The sequence below is a fragment of the Citrus clementina genome, unplaced genomic scaffold (assembly GCF_000493195.1).
Source record: "Citrus clementina cultivar Clemenules unplaced genomic scaffold, Citrus_clementina_v1.0 scaffold_6, whole genome shotgun sequence".
Classification (NCBI taxonomy): Eukaryota; Viridiplantae; Streptophyta; class Magnoliopsida; order Sapindales; family Rutaceae; genus Citrus; species Citrus x clementina.
In genome coordinates this window covers 23,134,368-23,154,133 of record NW_006262139.1, presented here as the reverse complement: position 1 = coordinate 23,154,133, position 19,766 = coordinate 23,134,368, and the positions used below count along the sequence as shown (strand labels likewise).

The 19,766-nt window shown below is 35.9% G+C and overlaps 5 protein-coding genes across 5 annotated transcripts; 2 read left to right on the top strand and 3 right to left on the bottom strand.

Annotated features, from left to right (window-relative positions):
* Nucleotides 1-1,366: 1,366 nt before the first annotated feature.
* LOC18039411 (caffeoylshikimate esterase) lies at nt 1,367-4,994 on the top strand. Its single transcript, XM_006430713.2, has 8 exons — nt 1,367-1,768; nt 2,065-2,094; nt 2,307-2,433; nt 2,525-2,671; nt 3,039-3,169; nt 3,251-3,388; nt 3,705-3,803; nt 4,509-4,994. Exons 1-8 carry the CDS (start codon nt 1,622-1,624, stop codon nt 4,734-4,736), a joined length of 1,047 nt encoding a protein of 348 aa, XP_006430776.1. The 5' UTR covers nt 1,367-1,621; the 3' UTR covers nt 4,737-4,994.
* A 307-nt stretch (nt 4,995-5,301) lies between these two features.
* LOC18039410 (protein ABA DEFICIENT 4, chloroplastic) lies at nt 5,302-8,258 on the top strand. Its single transcript, XM_006430712.2, has 6 exons — nt 5,302-5,636; nt 6,066-6,276; nt 6,943-7,043; nt 7,535-7,663; nt 7,793-7,881; nt 7,989-8,258. Exons 1-6 carry the CDS (start codon nt 5,547-5,549, stop codon nt 8,113-8,115), a joined length of 747 nt encoding a protein of 248 aa, XP_006430775.1. The 5' UTR covers nt 5,302-5,546; the 3' UTR covers nt 8,116-8,258.
* A 17-nt stretch (nt 8,259-8,275) lies between these two features.
* Nucleotides 8,276-9,729, bottom strand: LOC18038132 (UDP-N-acetylenolpyruvoylglucosamine reductase). Its single transcript, XM_006430711.2, has 4 exons — nt 9,430-9,729; nt 8,961-9,234; nt 8,661-8,860; nt 8,276-8,573 (listed from the first exon to the last, which is right to left on the bottom strand). The coding sequence occupies exons 1-4, from the start codon at nt 9,666-9,668 to the stop codon at nt 8,291-8,293; spliced, it is 996 nt and encodes a 331-aa protein (XP_006430774.1). The 5' UTR covers nt 9,669-9,729; the 3' UTR covers nt 8,276-8,290.
* A 788-nt stretch (nt 9,730-10,517) lies between these two features.
* Nucleotides 10,518-14,885, bottom strand: LOC18038826 (zinc transporter 5). The gene is made up of 11 exons (XM_006430710.2): nt 14,669-14,885; nt 13,756-13,948; nt 13,569-13,654; nt 13,160-13,244; nt 12,708-12,786; nt 12,437-12,567; nt 12,189-12,275; nt 11,929-12,041; nt 11,706-11,836; nt 11,262-11,381; nt 10,518-10,972 (listed from the first exon to the last, which is right to left on the bottom strand). The coding sequence occupies exons 1-10, from the start codon at nt 14,716-14,718 to the stop codon at nt 11,269-11,271; spliced, it is 1,068 nt and encodes a 355-aa protein (XP_006430773.1). The 5' UTR covers nt 14,719-14,885; the 3' UTR covers nt 10,518-10,972; nt 11,262-11,268.
* Nucleotides 14,886-17,137: 2,252 nt separating this feature from the next.
* Nucleotides 17,138-18,992, bottom strand: LOC18039681 (transcription factor bHLH75). Its single transcript, XM_006430709.2, has 6 exons — nt 18,501-18,992; nt 18,290-18,409; nt 18,101-18,166; nt 17,925-17,993; nt 17,749-17,826; nt 17,138-17,614 (listed from the first exon to the last, which is right to left on the bottom strand). Exons 1-6 carry the CDS (start codon nt 18,891-18,893, stop codon nt 17,522-17,524), a joined length of 819 nt encoding a protein of 272 aa, XP_006430772.1. The 5' UTR covers nt 18,894-18,992; the 3' UTR covers nt 17,138-17,521.
* Nucleotides 18,993-19,766: the final 774 nt, after the last annotated feature.

The window sequence follows — 19,766 nt, the reverse complement described above, 5'->3', positions numbered from 1 at the left end:
AAAAGAAATTTAATGGGTTTAAATAGTTACACCCATATGTACACCCTTAAATTATTAAAATAAAAAATAATATATATATATATATATATATATATATATATATATATATATATTTAAATACACTACAAGATAAAATATATTGTATTAAAATATATGTTTTATTTTTTTTTAGTTCATCTATTTTTTTAATAACTTAAGCATCTTTTATTAGATAAGGAATAAGTTACAAAATAAAAAATATAAATTTTAATCTATTAGAAGACAAAATATATTATACTAGAATATATTATTGGAAGAATTCTTCATTAGATAAGAGACAAGTTAAAAAATAAAAAGAAAACAAATTTTGATATGTTAGAAGAGAAGATAAAATTAACTACATTAAAAAATGGAGTGTGATCAAGTGTATCAAGTTGCTATTAGAAGGAGCTGAGATGCAGACCACAACCCCTAATGGGAGCTTGACACGGTTGTACACTGTGCACGTGATGAGTGAAAATTATATTATATATACACAGTTTCGTATTCGCTACGGGCTACGTGTCGCAAGTAGAGCAGCGGTCCCACGGACCAAGACGACTGCCCGTCACGGGAAGGCCGCGCTCCCTCATCGTCACCAACCACGTCAACCGAGGCTTCGAAGTGGGTCCGAAACCAGTTACGTGTTCAACCGCCGCCTAATTAACAAACAAAACAAAACGAAAATGCAAAACAGTTATTAAATGGAGAAATAACATTTGGCTCACTAAGTTCTTTGACAAAAGCACATATAACGACATAATTCATAATTCTTTCACACAGGTCCTAAATGACAACGCAGCGCTGTTATGTTCTAAATTCTAATAAGTCGGGCATTGAGGATGAAGGGACATCACATTCACATTCCATGCCACCCTAAATTAATTTTTTGAAGAAAAAAATAATATTTATTTCAAAAGAAAGTCAACAATGATAGGTATATATTGGTTAAATTGTAATTATAATTTTAACAATTGCATATTGACTATTAGTTGATTGTTATTGTGATAATAATACTATTTATTAATGATTAATAAATGACATTTAACCATGCCATGTAAATTTAATTAGATATAAAATTTGTATTCTAATTTTAACTTGACATCACATTGAAGATCCATGCGAAGATAGCTTCAAACTATTTTATTCTATGATTTTATCAAAATTAAGGGACCCAAATGTTAATTAGAACGAAATCTAGAAACTGCAAAAGTTTGAACTTTGAAAGCAGGCATCTCCCACTCAAACGGCATCTTCAACGACCCAATAAAAAAAGGAAAAAGAAAAAGATAAAGAAAATAATAAAAGTCAGATCTCGTCTATAAGTTTTGGCCACTTTCCCGGTCCACAAAAACAAACACCATTCATGATACGTTCATATTTTTCTCCTTTTTTTTTATAAAAAAAATAATTAATATACTTTCCAAATTTGGCTTTAAGGTCAGCTGTGACTGCACCCTTTACGTGGTATTTAAAGCAAAAACCCAAGAAAGCATTCACCTTTGTTTTCTTTGTTATTTTAACAATAACGTGAAGTTGATTGAGTACGAGGGCCAAAAGTTTGGGTGCGGGGCTAATTGGGTTCAGAGAAAAAAGAAGGATAATGGCCGCTGCAAAGCTGAAGTTTCCAGGAATAAGCGATGAGTTGAGCGAGATTTTGGACGCTAAAATGGATGAGGCGCCCGCTAGGCGCCGGGCACGTGAGGCGTTTAAGGATATCCAGCTTAATATTGATCATATTTTATTGAAGGTGGTTCTATTCTTTGCATTCTTTTTCATGTTATTCGCTTATTGGCATTCGTTTTTTTAATTTGACTTATTTATTTATTTATTTTTATATTGTTTTGTTATTGGAAGTTGATGATGTTAAGTGGGATTTGTTTGTGGTAAATGAAAAGTTGGTAAAGGAAATAATTTGGTCCGTTGATTGTTGCTGAATCAGTTGTGTTCAATGGTGCTGATGAAGTGTTGTACTTTAGAAGGATGATGGATATATCTGTGAATGAAGTTTATAGTTTGATTATTTTATTTTTGGCTATTTTGCAGGCCACTTGTGATGGATTGAAAACGGAGGAGGTAAGAAGTCAAAACTTCAGCTTTTATTACTTTCTGTTTACATTTCGTACGAAAGGGAGTCTTTCTACCCAAAAAAGTGGAATTGGGCCCAAGCTGTGATCGGTGATGCTGGCTAAAGCATAAAAAAACATCGTGTCCTGCTGTTTTTGTGTTTTGACATTGCTATAATTTGCTTTTAACTGAAGAGGGCCACATTGTTAGCTGTTTTGCAGTCGTATGAGGTGAATTCCAGAGGAGTGGAAATTTTCTGTAAAAGTTGGCTTCCGGAGACCTCTCAACCCAAAGGACTGGTGTGCTATTGTCATGGTTATGGAGACACTTGCACATTTTTCTTTGAAGGCATGTAGCTCTTAGCATTAAGTAGCAGTTAACTGTTTATGGCCTTAGGCATGGTGTGGTAATTGAGCCTTACATGGTGGCATTTTATCAGGAACTGCAAGGAAGTTGGCATCGTCTGGATACGGAGTTTTCGCTATGGATTACCCTGGATTTGGCCTTTCGGCAGGTCTTCATGGCTACATTCCCAGCTTTGACCGGCTGGTTGATGATGTCATCGAGCATTATTCCAAAGTCAAAGGTGTGCCAAGTTGTTTTAGAGCCTTATCTTGGAATCCTTGAAACCCTCAATGGCGATAGAATTAAATTTTGTTTTGAGTGTAGGTTTAGGTTTGATGATTTTAACATTTCCCTTTCCATGTCAATCTGTTGTCTTCATTTACGAAATCTTTGTTTTGTTTACTTTGAAGAAAAGTTTCTCTGGTTTGTTGATTTTGTCATCGTTTGAGACAATGCAAAGTATATTGAAATGATCTGTTTAAGGGCAATTATTATAGTACACATAAACAAACATCTTACATTTGGTTAACAGATTATGATCAAGATACTTGTCTGTTCTTGATGTTTATGTTTTGTGATGTTTATGTTTTGGTTGATTCACATGGCAGAGTACCCTGAGTTTCGTACTTTGCCGAGCTTCCTCTTTGGTCAGTCTCTTGGTGGAGCTGTAGCACTGAAGGTGCACCTTAAACAGCCTAATGCATGGAGCGGTGCTATTCTTGTTGCACCTATGTGCAAAGTATTTTCTTCAACCTGATTATATTATAAACTGTCTTAGAATCTGACCTACCTCCCTTCTATTAACTCAAAATTTTGATAGATTGCAGATGACATGGTGCCCCCATTTTTGGTAAAACAAATCCTGATTGGCATAGCTAATATTCTTCCAAAGCATAAGTTGGTTCCTCAAAAGGATTTGGCTGAGGCTGCATTTAGAGATTTGAAGAATCGAGAACTGGTTTGTTTCTTTTTTTTTTCCTCTCTCTCTTTTTTTTTTTTTTGGGGTGGGGGGAGGGGAATGAATATTTCTTAGATCTTTTCAATGACTAAAATTAAAGCAAAGCATTTATAATAATTGTGGCTTTATAGCAAATAATATAATGGAGCCATGTAGGATTGTGATATCATATGGTAGTAGCATAAACCCCCCCCCCCCCCCCCCCCCACTGCATTTGATTAAGTTCTTTATTCATTCTGCCATTGTTGATTCTAAATACTCTCATTTTTCCTGTTGAATGCATATCGATCTAAATTTCTTTCTTCTTTGGATGCAGGCTAAGTATAATGTTATTGCTTACAAGGATAAACCACGCTTGCGGACTGCTCTAGAGCTGCTCAAAACCACTGAAGGGATAGAACGTCGGTTGGAAAAGGCATGACAATAATTTTTAATATTGAATTTTGATATCATCTGTGCCTATGATTTTTTGTCCCTTTTGTTTATTTTTTTGGAGGAAACTTATCTTGCATTCGATCATGTTTAGTATATCAGTTGGAAAAGGCAAGAAAATTATGTTTTCATGCTCTTTAACCAGTTTGAGGCATATGTTCTGAGATTTTTCACGACCTTTCTTTCTGCCCACATAAAGGCTATTGTCAGTTGACTCAGAGGGGCTTGTCTAGTAGGAACTTTTGATTTGAATTGTTGAATTAGTGATGGCTCTCAGAAATTGCATAGCTGATAACTTAAAAAAGGTTGTAACATGAACTTGAAGAAAGTAGAAAATTAAATACTAAGAAATCCATTTCGTAATGTAGAGATGCAGGTGTTATCCCATTATTGAACATGTTTCATAAAGTTCATGAACAGGCTTGAACCCAATTTGAATAACTAAGAAAACCAAGATGAGAATATTATTGTGCTAGACATTTACCGGATAGAGAAAACGAGCTATTTACCAGATAAGGTATGTGGCATTGCAAATTCAAGTTGATTTTAAATCTTTATGTGTACAAGAATCTCAAATAAGAATGAAACTTTCATTTAACAGAAGTGTTTTGGTTGATATAGAACATTCTCATATATCATTGGTGTGTAAATCTTGCATCGGATATAACTAATTCTGGTATTGCGACAGGTTTCTCTGCCACTACTAATCTTGCATGGGGAGAATGATACTGTAACTGACCCTTCAGTGAGCAAAGCCTTGTATGAGAAAGCGAGCAGTAAGGACAAGAAGTGCATTCTTTACAAGGATGCTTTTCATTCACTTCTGGAGGGCGAGCCTGATGACATGATAATTCGAGTATTTGCTGATATCATTTCATGGCTCGATGATCACAGCAGAAGTAGTACTGACAGTTGATTGATCACTCGCTGGAGTTAATAAAAATGAGGAGCTTGATTGTTGTTAAATAGGAAATAAGGCTGGTATTGAATGTACAGAACTGTCCGGTGCATTAGATTGAAACATTGTATTCAGCAATTCACATTATCACGGCACACGTGGTCGACGTTACATTCCTTTAGAGGAAGGGCCTTCGTCTGTATAGAGGCTGTGTCAACTTCCTTTCAAATCCGAAAGATAAGGAGATGAAATAAAAGATGGGGGGGATTTTTTTTTTAATTTTAATCGGGTGTTTCTCTAAATTTCCCAATATATTTTCTGTTGCGATACACAGCATGAACATACTCATAATTCAGTAACTCATGTCTGTTTAGAATAATATTCTTCAAATTAAACGTTGACCAAACCAGACCCCTAACCTAAAGGCACACAGAAGTGGATCAATAACTACCGTGGAAACAAACTAAAGCCAACCATGTGAGGCCACGTGTAGGACATTAAAAGATTCCAAATGAAAAGTGGGACGATGACAAGAGCAAACGGTGTCTGTCTCAGCTACGCTTTTGCCTCCACACTTTCGGTGCTCAGTGAGTGTGTAACGCAACACAACTTTCTAATAATAGATGAATGAGTGAATGTAGTGACGTCTCCTTCAATTCCGCTCGTGGCTTTGTAACGGCGTGTCTGCACTCTGTTTCATCTTAAGTGGAAAGAAAGTCCCACATCACCACTTCACCATTTTTCGGATGCTCCATTTTCTTTTTTAATTGTTCTTTTTTAGCGTACACATAGTGAGTGCTTTTATAAACGGATGAAGAAGAAGCCATTATGGTTGTTGCTGGGATTTTCATTTTTGCTCATAGCATGGCCATCTCTTCTTGCTTATGCCACCCTCTAGTGTTGCCACTCAAGGATAAGGTTAGTTTCTTTCTTGTTTTTGCTGTTTAAGCTATGGTTTTGCCATTTTAATTGTTTTCTTTTTCTGGGTTTTATTGGAATTTTAGGAGAAATTACCATTGGATGTGTTGTTTTTTGGAGCAAGTTCCGTTTTTCAGTGACTTTATCTGCACATTTTTATTTTTAGTTAAATTTCTACTGAGATCTGTGATTAATGTTTACCCGTTTCCAATTAATCAGCCAATTTGTTTGGTTTAATGGTCGTACATTATCAAAATTGGATTTCTAGATTTCCCTTGAGGAGTCATCATGAAGTTTATCGAATGCTAATGAGCTTGAAGGATGAATAATGATATAAATTAAGTAAACAGTTTTCTGTTTATTGTGCAAGCTTGAGGGTTTCTCTTTGGGTTTAAGTTTTGTTGCTTTTAGATTGACTGTTTGTAGCAGCCTATAGGAACTTGGGGTAATGTTGGCGAGGATCAAAGATTAACCTCTGCTCCCAGAAGCATGAATGCTGAAACTTTTGGACGACAAATTACAGGAGTTGGAACTGAATTGCGAAGTGAATGGAGTTTTCTTGGAGGATCAAGAGTTATTATAAGGCCACAGGTTACAAAATTCATTCGTCATCAAAAAGGCTTCCACATTCACGCTTCATGTAATCTTGTTTACTATTTGTTTCATTATTATTGATCGCTTCCTATTTTATTCATTATTTTTTTTTTCCATCAGAGTTTCAAGAAGATAGGATATCTTAATATTACTGACTTTTCCAGTTTTTCCTCTGTTCGAGGGAAATGATGTTTGTTCACTAGTTTATGCATCAAGTCTTTAAAATTGTGAAATGGCTGCAATACTGTTAACAACTGGAGAAAGTATTTTGTAGTTCAAAATATTGATTTCGGCTAAAAATTTCACAACTTGGTGCTGCTCAGAGATCAATGCCTTTCTTAGTTGCTTGTTTTGGTTTCATCAAAGATTACAGTATACTAACATCCACTCCCAAAGGCCGCTAGGCAATAACAACTTACTTGGTTGACATTATGGAATCAAGTGTAAGTTTGATTGTTATTCTGAGTATATGCTCAAATGGTCACTTCTTTCCTCTTGATGCTTTAAACAAATTTTTATAGAACTTTTGTTAGTGCGTGTGCTCTCTGTCCTAGCTGCACTATGCATTGCAGAACTTTGGAGCATTAGCACACTATTAATATAGACTACTCCGTTCACCATTAAACTGCATTAAATGCTTTTGCCCTGCAGATATGCCTGTGTTATTAGGGATTAACTGCCTATTATAATATTTTCCGTACAACTTTTTCAGGGTTGTCAGGCCCTCAGCTTGTTAGTACTGTGTTCACCTTGGGTACGGCAGGTGTGCTTCCATTCTACACACTCATGGTTTTTGCTCCTAAAGCTGAACTGGTAAGCTTTTGGTGCTTATCTGGGAACTTCCATTAAACTGTGCATTTCTCATTCCTTATAAGCACATACACATTGTTTTTTTCCCAATCACTTCTTGACTGGGAAATTTATATTATCATGTCACCAAAAAATGACATAATTGTTTCATTTATTCCAAGAGTTTCCTGATAGCTTCATGGGATTCAAAATATAGCTGTTGGAGATTGTTTTATATGGTTGTGCCTGCTTCTTCTATAAACCTGCATGCCTCCCCTTGAATTGACAACTGTCATTTTATGTACAAAATTTAATAATCAATTTCCAGTTCTAATAAACGATTAAAAAAAAAAAGATTCCCAGTTCTAATGAATTATAAATCCCTTGATTGATTTAGTTGCTTCCCCGTATTCAGCTGAAGTTTTTTAATTTCATTGACTTAAATCTTGGAAGCCTTTCAGACGTTTTTAGTGTTGAGCGATGAATGTGATGGGTTTTTCTGTCTCAAAATCCAGACAAAGAAATCTATGGAAAGTAGCATACCGTATGTCGTGCTTGGAGTTCTATACGCATATCTACTATATCTCTCCTGGACACCTGATACGTTACGACTTATGTTTGCAAGTAAATACTGGCTCCCAGAGGTATACATATATTTTTCTTTTATTGGACCCAAATTCAATATCAAGTCAAGATACTAAAAGTTCTAATGATTGTTGGGGTAAATCAATTGTTTCAATTTGACATAATTAACAATATTGTAACATTTGCAGCTACCTGGCATAGCAAAGATGTTCTCCAGTGAGATAACTTTAGCTTCTGCTTGGATTCACTTGTTAGCTGTGGATCTCTTTGCCGCAAGGTGTCTCTCTCTCCCTCCCTCACACACACTCTCTCACACACAAACCTCAGAGTCTTTTTTGGGTGATTATTGCACTACTGATGCTTTTGTTATTGTTACCCATCCAGGCATGTTTTCCACGATGGGCTCCAAAATCAAATTGAAACCCGTCATTCAGTCTCTCTCTGCCTTCTTTTTTGTCCAATCGGAATCCTTACTCATGTCATCACCAAAGCACTGACAAAAAGCTCTTGAAGTGGTAGACATTGCTTACAACGAAAACTCGTGCAGAAACAACATAATGATGGATTCATCAATTAAATATTGAAACCTTTTGATTCAAATGAAATATCAATTAAAATTACATTTGCTAATTTACACCAATTGTTTCACTGCCAGTTTGTATGTCCCCGTTTCGGTTTAAATGGTTTCATTGCGGATGAAAATATTGAACTTCTTCCTTCAGTTGTACCCCGAATTTCTGATCAACCTTTTCCTTGACAAAAGCAATGAGATTAAGCATGTCTCTAGAAGTTGAGCCACCGGTATTGACAAAGAAGTTGGCATGAATGTTCGAAACCATTCCTCCCCCAACCCTAAATCCTTTCAAACCAGCTCTCTCAATCAACTCAGCTGCTGCAACTTCTTTATCAGATGGATTCCGAAACACTGAGCCAGCCGTTCGTTCTCCCAGAGGTTGAGTCATCCTCCTCCTGTTATCAAACCAACCCTCATAAGCACGGTATTGACATAGAAAACATTTCTTTCAGTAAGCACGGTTTATCACTTTCACGAATCACCTTTCCAAATACTCCCGTTGCTTTCTCCTAGCTGATATTGACTCCTGCAGTTGAAATGTGACGGCAACAATGGCCGCCAAGTCTTTCATGTCTTGAAATGATGATGAGCGATAGCCAAACTTTAGATCATTTCTGGTAACTCTCTGAAGCTTTCCTCCGAGTGTAACAATATCGACACTATCAATGACGCCAGCCGTCTCCTTTGAAAGCCGGAAAAAAGGAACAACTCAATCAGCCGCCTGATGCACCGAACATTCCAAATAATCTACATATTTGAAAAAAAGAACCATCTTGTATTACCTGCCCACTTGCTCCAGCATTCATGTAAACTGCTCCACCCACTGTCCCGGGAATTCCTGCAGCAAACTCAAGACCCGTGAATCCTTCGGTGCAACATTGCATCCCCAAACTATTAAATCTGAAACCACTTCCCACTCTGTATATTCCGGATTCTTTCCTCTCTAAGAACTCAATTCGGTTTAAGATAACACAACCATCGAAACCAAGATCATCAAACAGACAATTTGATCCTTTACCAATAACAACGTACCGGACGGAATGCTCGTGACAATACCTGCATCGTTAATCAAAATGTGAAGAAAATGACATCGTATTTTCGGAAATGTATCAATTAATCAAACGTTCTTACAAGCTAATTATTAAAAGACAAAAGGTGTGCATTACGCATCGTGCTACACGGGGCATCACATAAAGAATACAGATGAAAGATTCTGATATTATGATTCATGAAACAGGACAAGAAACGAACCTGATGGCAGAAACAAGTTGGGATTGGTCAAAAACTTGGACAAAGTAATTACAAGGCCCGCCAATGCCCCAAGTAGAAAGATCTTTTAACAGCTTATTGCGTCTGATGAATTTCAATCCATTCCAATTCTGGGTTTGTTCTTTTTTGTTGAAACAGTTGGTGTGACTGCACACTAAAGGACTTGTATTTCTCACTGGTTGAAGCAGAACGTGGGCGTTGTGAGTAATAGAGAAGGGCATTTAAGGATTCGTGACGAAATTAGTGGCCTTTAGCTTAATGGGGGGTGTTAGCGAGTCACAGTTGATGGAGACGAAGGTTATATATATATATATAATTTATTTATTTTTGTTTCGTTTTCCAAATTTTGTTAAACCTCACCAATTTTAATGTATATTTTTAACCCAAAAATGGTAAGATGTAGCAGTGATTGAAAAAAAAATTATCGACAAAAACAATTTATATTTAAAATCAGGGCACAATTGTTTTTTGTTACGATTATTTAAAGTATTTCTCGGATATTTTATTTTAATTCATTTATTTTTAATTTTTATCTGTAATTGGACATCGGGTCCATTTGGGGCCCAAACGAGCATTTAATATTTGACTCTAGTTACTACTTTCTAATGCAACTTTCTAATGTTAGATAAACCAGCACCACCACCATCAACAATAAGCCTCGAATATTTGAATTGACAACTTCATAGTTGTTTATGGGAGGTGTTGGTCTTTGAGAGCACCGGCAACATCTTCAGAGAGTTTAGGTTTCATCAAATTAACTTAATTGTATTAAATTTTTCCTATTTTATTTTGTTTTACAATTTGTGCTTGTATCATATTTGAAGGAATGCAAAATGAAAATTTAATGATATTGATTTAACCTAATTTTTATTGAGTTGTAGTCTAACTCTAATTAAAGCAATAGACGATAAAAATAGTGAAAGTCAGCGTTAAGATTAGAAAGAATGATATATAAGGTTAAATTTTAGTATTTTTTTTCTTACATCAAGTAATACCTGTAGCGAAAATGATATATTTACAATCCGTATTGTAAGCTTCGAGACATACTTTGTTATACTTCAAGAGAAATATAGATTAGTGTCAACAAATATTCTTTAGAACTCCGCTAATTATAGCAACTATCAAGTACACCACAAGCGAGTCAAAACTATATAAAATGTCCACGTATCTATTTCAAGAAATTTCGTCAATTGAGTCAATTTTTCATACGGTATAATCAACCGTCTGTGGGATCCCTTCACGGGTTAGTCAAACAGAAACTATGAACAAAAAAGGAGAATTTTGCGGTCTCATTTCCTCACAAGTCTCCTATTCAGCCACATCGAGGGTTTCCAACCATTGACAATTTGTTATGAAGTTTCCAATCATTTTAACATTTACTTCGGAGATCCCAATTACGTCTCCAACAAAGAATTTGACTGTGAGATCCTGAGCAAGCAGTGTTAGAGACCCGATAAGTTTTGGCGACAAAACTAATCTCTGCCAGAAATGCGGCAAACAAAAACAGGATATGCTGTTGATATTCCTGAAACAGCAAGTGCATTGATAAACTAGATCGGTCAGTACCGTCACCCAGAAAAGGGAAACAAAAATTAAAGCTTAGAGGAAGAGATAGGTCTCCATCCATCTCTCCCTTGCTTGAAAAGGCCAAAAGTTGCTTCCATGGATTCATTAAACCTCATATAGCCCCCAATAGAGGGTAGAACTTTCAAATTTATAAAATGTTGAGAATCGCAGCAGCATAGATCAAGCAAAGAGGTGTGTGGATCTTAAAAGATCATATAAGAAAAAGAAGTAAAGGGCAGATGTGTCACCTTACTCCTAAGTAGGAAGCGAAGACATCTGAAGTTCATCCCCCAGCATCCCGTTTGATAGATCTGGTTTTTGAAAAGTGTCTTTCCTGCCATGGTCCAAGGAAGTGGCCTCATATATCCCTACAAGATTATGCAAAAAAGAAGAAGCATAAGCTATCAAACATAGAACACATAAGTTCAAGAGAAATTAATGATCATCACAAAAAGTATCCTTAAAATATCCTAGAGTCGGATTCAGATGCCAGATAAGAGTGCATCTAGGCATGAGTGTGTGTGTGTATTTTAATTCTAAATTTTCATGCATTTTTTCCTTCAACTTCCTTGCACTAAAAGATGACTTGTATAGTTTCTGTCCCTGGTGTATTCATTGTAAAGATACAGAAATGGAACCCACAACAAACTAAAGGCAAAGGAAACAAAGAAAAATTTTATTTGGAGGCATACCGAAACCCAATATTAAGGAGCAAATGATAAAGCCTATAAGAGAAAAGTCCATCTTATACACCATCTCCATGACAATAATGCATCCTCCAGCTACCATTAAATGCCTTGGAGAAGAAAAAACCATGTGTAACCTACAAACAATAGTTGTATCAATAATTAATGAGTGAACTAATCAAACACCAGTAAGTTGTGGATGCCAGAGATGCATGTATGTAGAAGGTACCTCTCCTCTGCCATAGCGTCAACATAGAATATCAAGATAATCCCAAAGAGAGTAGTGCTCAGAAAAGCCCATGCAGAAAATGGCAGATCCACACTGCTACTCGATTTTGACACCTGAAGTGGTCAAAAACAGAAAGAAATATAAAAAAAATCTCCGTCAGACCAAATCCCATGATAGATTATAAAATGAGTATATTATTCCACAAACAAGTATGTCTGTTAGAGTTACTCTTAGGACTGAATTATAATAACAAAACTTACGATGATCAAGTCCCACATAGCTACAGGAAACAGAAAACATGTTGCAGAAGTAATAGTGATAGCATGAAGTCGTCTCTTGAGTGTAATCTGACAGCAGAAATGGCCAAATTGATGTTAGGATTATTTATCAGTTTTCACCCGCTAGAAAAATAAAGAGGAGGTGAGGCCATGAGGGGGAGGGCTAATAACTGGAATATGGGCTGAATGAAAAATGCAAAAGATCAATGTAGATAGAAAAATGTCAACACCTTGAGTGAAACACGCCGTGCAATCACTCTTCTCAAGGCTGATAAGATTCCAGCAAGTAGGGGAACTACCATTTCTTTCATTCCCAGTACTTGTTCAGTCCGAAGCTCTGCATCAAGACTATCTTTAAAAGGTATATTCAGGTTAAGTTTATCACAATACATTTGGAACAAGATTAAAAAGTAAAGGAGAAAGAATAAAAGAAAGAAAAAAGAAAATCACTTATATATCAGCATTTATTAGCTTATAAAAATTCAGGTTCAAAGAGGATATAGAATGGAGAAGAAGTTTCTGTAGCCCAGCCTTGAGATAAGAAGTAGAAAGATGCCAACATCGCAATAAGCCCACCTACCTGGTAAAATATGAGAAAACACCATTCCAATTAGTAATTTCCAGTTTGAGCATCCCAGGTGATAATAAATTATTATGACGGAAGAACTCATATTTTATATCTGGTTAAATACTCTTTGAGTTCCACTGTCAAGTTGAAACTGCTATCAGTTTATTGGATTCTATTTTCAACCAGCATTGGCAGAACTCAATTTTTATTGGCATTGTGAGGATATCGGTTTTTCCTTAAGCACAAGATGCAGCTAAGGTTGCCCACAATTGCAAGATTATAAATCTATGCTTAAGTTTCCACCAAAGTGCCATTTAACTGAGAAGAATCGATACTATAAGCAAAATTCGTCAATAGAATAGTGAAGCATCTTTCAGAAAATTACCTTTTTCCATACATGGCCCCTCCGTCCATACAATACTGCAGATAGTACTCCAAGAACAGCACCAGAATACTCTGCCAATAAAGCTCTAGAGGCCAAAACAAATGTTTATCAAAACTAACTTCTCAAATAAAGAGCCAGCAAGTTAAAATCAACCACCAACTACCCTAATAAAGAGTTCGATTAAAAGCGGAACAACACTTTATCCAGCATCAAGACATCCAGAAGAGACAACATAAGATCCTTAACTTCAGTTAAAGCCAATCATGCCCTAGCCAGCAGACTGGCTAATATCAGCATGCAATCTCAGCATAAAACTTAAAATAATACCTTGAGGTTCACTGAAACACAATCAAACATATAAAAACTAAATAACAATCAACAAACACTCTTTAAGAATCAGATAACCTACCTAACGGGTCCACATGATTTGAGTCCCTTTCCCCACAAGATAAAATATAAAGCTGTTATGCCACCATTAATGACAGAAGGCACCATCTGAAAAATAAGTGACATTATTTACAAAGGGGCATATAATAGAAGATCATTAAGCATCAATTTCTCTCATCCACATCTCTCATTTTGCAATAAATACAGACCTGCGTATTCAAGAGCGGTCTGCCCTTCCAAGGCTTTTGCAGCAGCAAAAATAGGATGGATGAGGGCACCAAACAGCAGAAGATAAAAAGTATTACTGAAACTCCCGTTTGAGACAAATAGCGATACATGGAGTAAACGGACCATATCCTCAAAAAGCTTGCAATTATATGAAGTATCTGTAATGGAGTATGCCTAGTGGAAAACATGCATAGAAAAGTAAATCATTACAAGTTGCTACTTGCTACGAATATCCAGCACCAAAAAGAAAAGAGAAAAAATAAGCAAATACCAATGGAGTGAAAACTGAAAAGCTAAGAATTTTTCATTTCTGTTCTTGCAACTGACATGTGGAACTACCTAAAATTAAAACAAATGATTTTCATATTATTAACACTTACAACTCAAACGCCAAAACAATACACAAGAAGTCATTTAGAGAATAATTCAGTACAACAGTGTACTGATACGCAAATCCACATGAGATTCATGGTATGTATTTGGCTCAACCGCGGTTCACAGTTGTTGCAATATCACTGGATCAGTCAACTAACATTGCATATTTCACTCAACTGAGGCCAACATTACTAAACAAAATGATTCATTTTTTGTTTTCAATTTGTTTCAATAGTTCTTGGCAGAAAACGAAAAACATAGAACTAGAGATTTTACTTTGGTTTTTTTCATTTTCTCTTCATTTAAGCTCGAAGATTACGAGCTTATTCGAGTACATAGTCAGCTGATACTAAATACTATAATTCAGCCTCTAATGAACCTACATTAAAGCGTGAAATTAAATTCAAAAAATTTCTTAGCGATTAAACCAAACAGAAAGCTAGGGTTTTGCAAAAGCCCCAAGCAATTGAAGAACAAAACGGCAAAAGGAAAACTGAATTTGAGATTTATTTTTGTTACCTGAAATTAGAAGATCCTCGATCGTCAGAGTTTGGCCTTGGAGACATCATTTTTTTTTTTAAATATATATATTTCCGGTGAAGACTACGCGCAACGACGATATAATGCAAGCTAGAGCCAAAAAATTAAAAAAGAAAATTACTAATTTAATTAATAAACTTCAAATTTGTTGTGTATGCTGATAATTCAGTTTGCTTTAGTGTTAATTGTTAAGCCAGCCGAGTTGAATCTTCTAAAGCAATCAGAAACAGGTAACGGAGATAACATAGACCATTTGAACCGGGCCGGACCAACTAAAATTTGGACAGAATCGGCCCATTGTAGATGTAAGCCCAATAAGGCCGACTTATTTTCAATAAAGGGCCATGCCATTTTGTAAAATGGGGCCGCAATGAGCAAGTTTTTGTTATTATTGTTATTTTTTTTTAGGCTATTAAAAAGAAACCAAATGCTGCAAAAGAACAAATTAGGGAAAGATATATCAGAACTGGCCATGTGTTGTTTAATTCAATTTTGATTAAGATTGCACAAGATAATTTGAGGCCACCACTACAACAGCATTACAAGCCTACAGATAAATCAACCCCCAAATCAACACTTCAGCCAGTGCCAATTCGACAAACTTTGATCACACGTATATACAAAATCTGACGCAGGGCCGGCATGGTTAAATCAAGCCACAGTATGGTCCTGAAACTTTGAAAGCATCTCATTTAAAATATAAGAACAGATGATTTTTAATTTGTATTTTCAGAGCACATGTGAATACATATATGGGGTAACTTTAGGGGCACTTCATGTTATCGTGTACGCACTTGGCTTGAGCCAGATAATTCAATAGCGACCTCACCTGGGAAAGTTTTGTGCAATACGTAGGAGCCAATAACATTAAATAAGAAAGACAAGGCAAACACGTAGACAAACAAAGGGGTTAACATTGTAAGACTGTACAAGCACATGTAGGCACACAATGATATTGGAAGTTATTTTCAAAGCAGCGTTTGGTGGTCTACACATCTTCATCGGTTTCTATCTATCTTGTTTTTGCCTCCCATATTTATGATCTTTAAGATTTCTCTGAAATTGACATACCTCTCAACGGATGAAGCAAAAAAGAAATCACTATTAACTTTGACCAATCAAGTAAAGTTAGCAGGATACATCCCTAGCTTCAACAGAAGCAAATTTCGGTACTTTATTTTGTCCAATTGAATGTTTATTTGCATTTTGACAGCAAAGAAAGAAGCAGAAAGTTATAATGAGCTTTGGACGAGAACATGGGGGAGACAAATGTGTTTTTAACATGAGCATTTATTAAGATGTAAATATATTAAAAACTGAATCATTGGACTTTTTTCAGTTGCTTTCTCCAAGTATTTTCTTGCATATATAGTTTTTTTTTTTTTGCATAAAAAAGTGTTTTCCTTGTAAGTTGGACATGCTCTATTACATGCTGGCTAGCTCCATAGGACTGTAGATCCTCAAGCTAGCCTTCATAAAAGTTCTTGTCCATCCAACTTCAGTTAAATTTATTAGATGTTGCCAGCAAAGGGGCTCATTAATTCATTATTAACATCTTCTCACTGTGCATGCACTCACAAAAGGCAAGTGAAAAATGTCAAAAAGGAGTCAAAAGAAAAGTTATCTAGATTGTTGAAGCTTTACTAATTGAGGTCTTTTTTCTTTCAGGAAAATTGAGAACCCATATTGTTCCATCCTCTTGTGAACAAGATATGGCCCATGCTGGTTGTCCTCTCTCAATCTTGTGGTTTAGGATACAATGCATCTCCATTTTATTTTCTTTGATGCCCCCCGAATATATATATTATGTATTGCATTGTTTAAATCAATCATTCAGTACATGAATTGGCAACATCTATGGGATTTTATTATCTATATGTTTGTGGAACCCATTTTAGCTAATCCTTTGATTGTTCATATGCAATTTATAATTTTTTTTTTTTTTTGGTGTTATAATTCAACCTTCTTTATAGTTGAATGGAATTGACTGATGATGCACAAAGGAACATATAATTGAAATGTTGCTAGTAATTTGGATATTGCTGAGACTTAAGACACTATTCCTTTGTATTGAAGCAATAGACTGGATGGTGATGCTTCTCCTATCAATTTGACTTCTCAGCTATGATGAACTTTCATTGTCCGAGGATATTATTTGGAATCAATAAATTATTTTCACTAAAGAAGAACAAACACTAGATAGCCGAAGACAAAAAGATTATCATTGCTGGCTAAGCTTGATTGCTTTAGGACAGCTGCAAGTGCATGTGTCATTTAGTTATTGAAGCAAGTGTTTTGGTTTTCACAGATGTTTGTGATGAATTTGGAGATTGAATTTGTGACCAATGGATTCTGAAAACAATTTGGAAACTCTCTTGTTCTGTCTCTCTCACATCTTGCACGCAAAGAAACCATGAAGCACATGCAAGTGTCTGATTAAATGGGCATAATAGTTGCACAAAGTGACCCAAATGCTAAATTCCAACACATAAAATTGAGTATACAAGCAATACATTGAACCCAAGTCACATCAGAATCATTTTCTGCTTAACTGCTCTGCCGAACATGGCAACACCAATACATAGGATGCTACAAAATCATATACCATACGCAGTAGAGTCATCATATTAAGGAAAATCAGTTCCTGGATTTGGACAAAAATAAGAAAGATTCCAACTTTTGTACTTTAGTCCTCAACCCTTCATGAAGCAATACACATATCTTTGGAACATTTGCAGCATAACTGAACACAGATTTGATTTGCCAGAAGAGGCGTATGAAGCATGCACATGTGCTTGTGTCTCAAATAGGGAATAAGAGCCAAAAGTAGAGTCAAAGGGACCATGTTGAGTGGAAGCTGGTGTACTCTCCATATGCTTCTTTTGCCCATATCTCCATCTCCAGTGCCTCATGTGAATTGGTTCCCTGACGCATAAAATATATTCTACATCACTCACTTTACATTTGTTCACCCATACATGCGTACAATTGTGCACGTAATTATGTGCCAGGGCATATGCACACATACGTACGTGCAATGCAAGTCCATACACGCATACCTGTGTCTTTCTGCTAGATTCTGTTTCGATGTTTAAATCGTTAGAGGAACACGCAGCCGCAAGTTCCATCGAAAGAAACTGAATTCAGGAGGACAAAAAGAGAAATTAGTTCAAAACTGTTGGTGTGACAGCTTTTGGGATGAATAATACTAGACTTTGGATATGTCTGTACTTACTTCAACTTGATTCTGCAGTGAATGAACATAATTGATTATCTCCTCCAACATCCCTGCCATTCCCATATCCTGCACATTTACCCACTCATGCTGAGGATAATTATATTCACATATTATCAGGAATGCATGACTTTAAACCAACATGCACTGTTATTTTTAAAAAATATAAAATCGACCTTGTGGCATCCTGGGACAAGGTCCTGCAAGCATCTCATTTTCTTATTGATTTTTTCTCTTCTGACCTGATTCACAGACCAGAATAAGGGAAAACAAAAAGAATTATTGCTTAGTTCTTCAATTGATGTTCCTTGTAACAGTCAATTCATTCACTGCTTGTATGGGCTAAAACTTGCAAATATACAAACCCTTTCTGCTATGCTGTGACTGTCAGTAGCTTGGCCTCTTTTTGCTCTGACATGAATAATTCTCTCTGGATTTCCCTCCTCCTTCTCATTGCTACTCACTTTCTTCCCTCTTCTTGATCTCTGAAAATGCATATATCAGATTACCAATGAAGCAGTGACTCACAGGGACAGTTAAATAAATAAATTTCGAAGAGGAACAATTTACGCATACAATTTTTTTATTCTTGTAGGTGTCTCCCTGAGTCTCACTCGTCGAAGCCGAAGAACACATGGTCTTGGAGATACTTGTTGATTGTTCTGTAACTTCTCTTCTGCTGCTTTCATACAAGACATCTTCATTCCCCCTTACGGTATGAACACGGGGTACTACAATCCGGCTATCTGTTTGAAAATTGCTAAAAGAATTGTTATAAGAACAACCTGCAAGAAACTCGGGTTGCTGGTGGGCCAAGGGGGTTGCTAATGAGAAGTTTGGCGTGTTGAAATACTCTAACATGCTCGGCTTTAGCTCTGCAAAATGCTTTACCATTTCCATGTTCACACCAAGCTCGGTGAACGCTTGACTTGCCCTTAAACTCTGCGTATTTTCTCGAAAATCTGCCATGTAAGTGGCAACTATATACAGAGTTTCTCAGAGGGCTGAGTGGTGGTTCAAATTTGATAGGCTGAAACTGCAATTTATAGAGTACCGTTAACTCTTAGATGTCTTGGTCACGCTAATGTGGGGATAAGAGTGCAATTTGTTTTCCTTTATAATTAAGGAAGTAAAATAATTGAAAACACACATGAAGTTCCAAGTGGCAATTTCACTTTCCGAAGCTGAATTTTCCTCTATAGGAATCATTTTAAGAATTCATGTATATCCATTAACGGAGTTTGATTAGTATGCGATTGCGAGCATGGTAGCTTTGTTTGAGGGAGTTCTATTGTGGGGCTCACAATTTTTAATTAAAGATATTCACGCGCTTCGTACACTGAATCAATTCTCAAATATTTTAAGATACATGAATATGATTCTATTATTTTAAGTTAAAAAAATAAAAATTTCATATATCGTGCGATCTTTTCTTTTCTTTTTCAAGCTTTTATATCATCAATAAATTTTATATATCTTTTGGGTTAAATTTATTTTCTTTTCTTTTTCAAGCTTTTATATCATCAATAAATTTTATATATCTTTTGGGTTAAATTTATTTAGTTAAAAAATGTCTAAGTAAAACGGTTAATTTTCATACTCTACAAATGTTCAACTATCAAAACTCTCGCAAAAACCGCCTTTTACCAAAATAGCCAAACGTTTGTTGATTTGCTGTCATTGCCTCCAACATAATCGGATGCCAATTGCCACGGGGTAATGTGTGCATCAAAAAGTAAATCAAGTTTTCAAAAGGATTTTTCTTCTATTTGACCCCAAACATCTCTAGTAATTCATTTCTCGCTTCAGATTGGCTGATAAATTCCACGTGGATCGTGTGTG

Coding starts and splice junctions, on each gene's coding strand:
- LOC18039411 (XM_006430713.2), top strand. CDS start 1,622: ATGGCCGCTGCAAAGCTGAAGTTTCCAGGAATAAGCGATGAGTTGAGC. Junction 1,769..2,064: donor TTGATCATATTTTATTGAAG/GTGGTTCTATTC, acceptor GCTATTTTGCAG/GCCACTTGTGATGGATTGAA. Junction 2,434..2,524: donor TTGCACATTTTTCTTTGAAG/GCATGTAGCTCT, acceptor GCATTTTATCAG/GAACTGCAAGGAAGTTGGCA.
- LOC18039410 (XM_006430712.2), top strand. CDS start 5,547: ATGGTTGTTGCTGGGATTTTCATTTTTGCTCATAGCATGGCCATCTCT. Junction 5,637..6,065: donor TGTTGCCACTCAAGGATAAG/GTTAGTTTCTTT, acceptor TGTTTGTAGCAG/CCTATAGGAACTTGGGGTAA. Junction 7,044..7,534: donor TTGCTCCTAAAGCTGAACTG/GTAAGCTTTTGG, acceptor CTCAAAATCCAG/ACAAAGAAATCTATGGAAAG.
- LOC18038132 (XM_006430711.2), bottom strand. CDS start 9,668: ATGCCCTTCTCTATTACTCACAACGCCCACGTTCTGCTTCAACCAGTG. Junction 8,861..8,960: donor ATGCTGGAGCAAGTGGGCAG/GTAATACAAGAT, acceptor CGGCTTTCAAAG/GAGACGGCTGGCGTCATTGA. Junction 8,574..8,660: donor CAACGGGAGTATTTGGAAAG/GTGATTCGTGAA, acceptor GTTTGATAACAG/GAGGAGGATGACTCAACCTC.
- LOC18038826 (XM_006430710.2), bottom strand. CDS start 14,718: ATGATGTCTCCAAGGCCAAACTCTGACGATCGAGGATCTTCTAATTTC. Junction 12,276..12,436: donor CACGGCGTGTTTCACTCAAG/GTGTTGACATTT, acceptor TTCTGCTGTCAG/ATTACACTCAAGAGACGACT. Junction 12,042..12,188: donor CTATGTGGGACTTGATCATC/GTAAGTTTTGTT, acceptor TGACCACTTCAG/GTGTCAAAATCGAGTAGCAG.
- LOC18039681 (XM_006430709.2), bottom strand. CDS start 18,893: ATGGCAGATTTTCGAGAAAATACGCAGAGTTTAAGGGCAAGTCAAGCG. Junction 18,167..18,289: donor GTCACAGCATAGCAGAAAGG/GTTTGTATATTT, acceptor TCTGTGAATCAG/GTCAGAAGAGAAAAAATCAA. Junction 17,615..17,748: donor AATCTAGCAGAAAGACACAG/GTATGCGTGTAT, acceptor TTTATGCGTCAG/GGAACCAATTCACATGAGGC.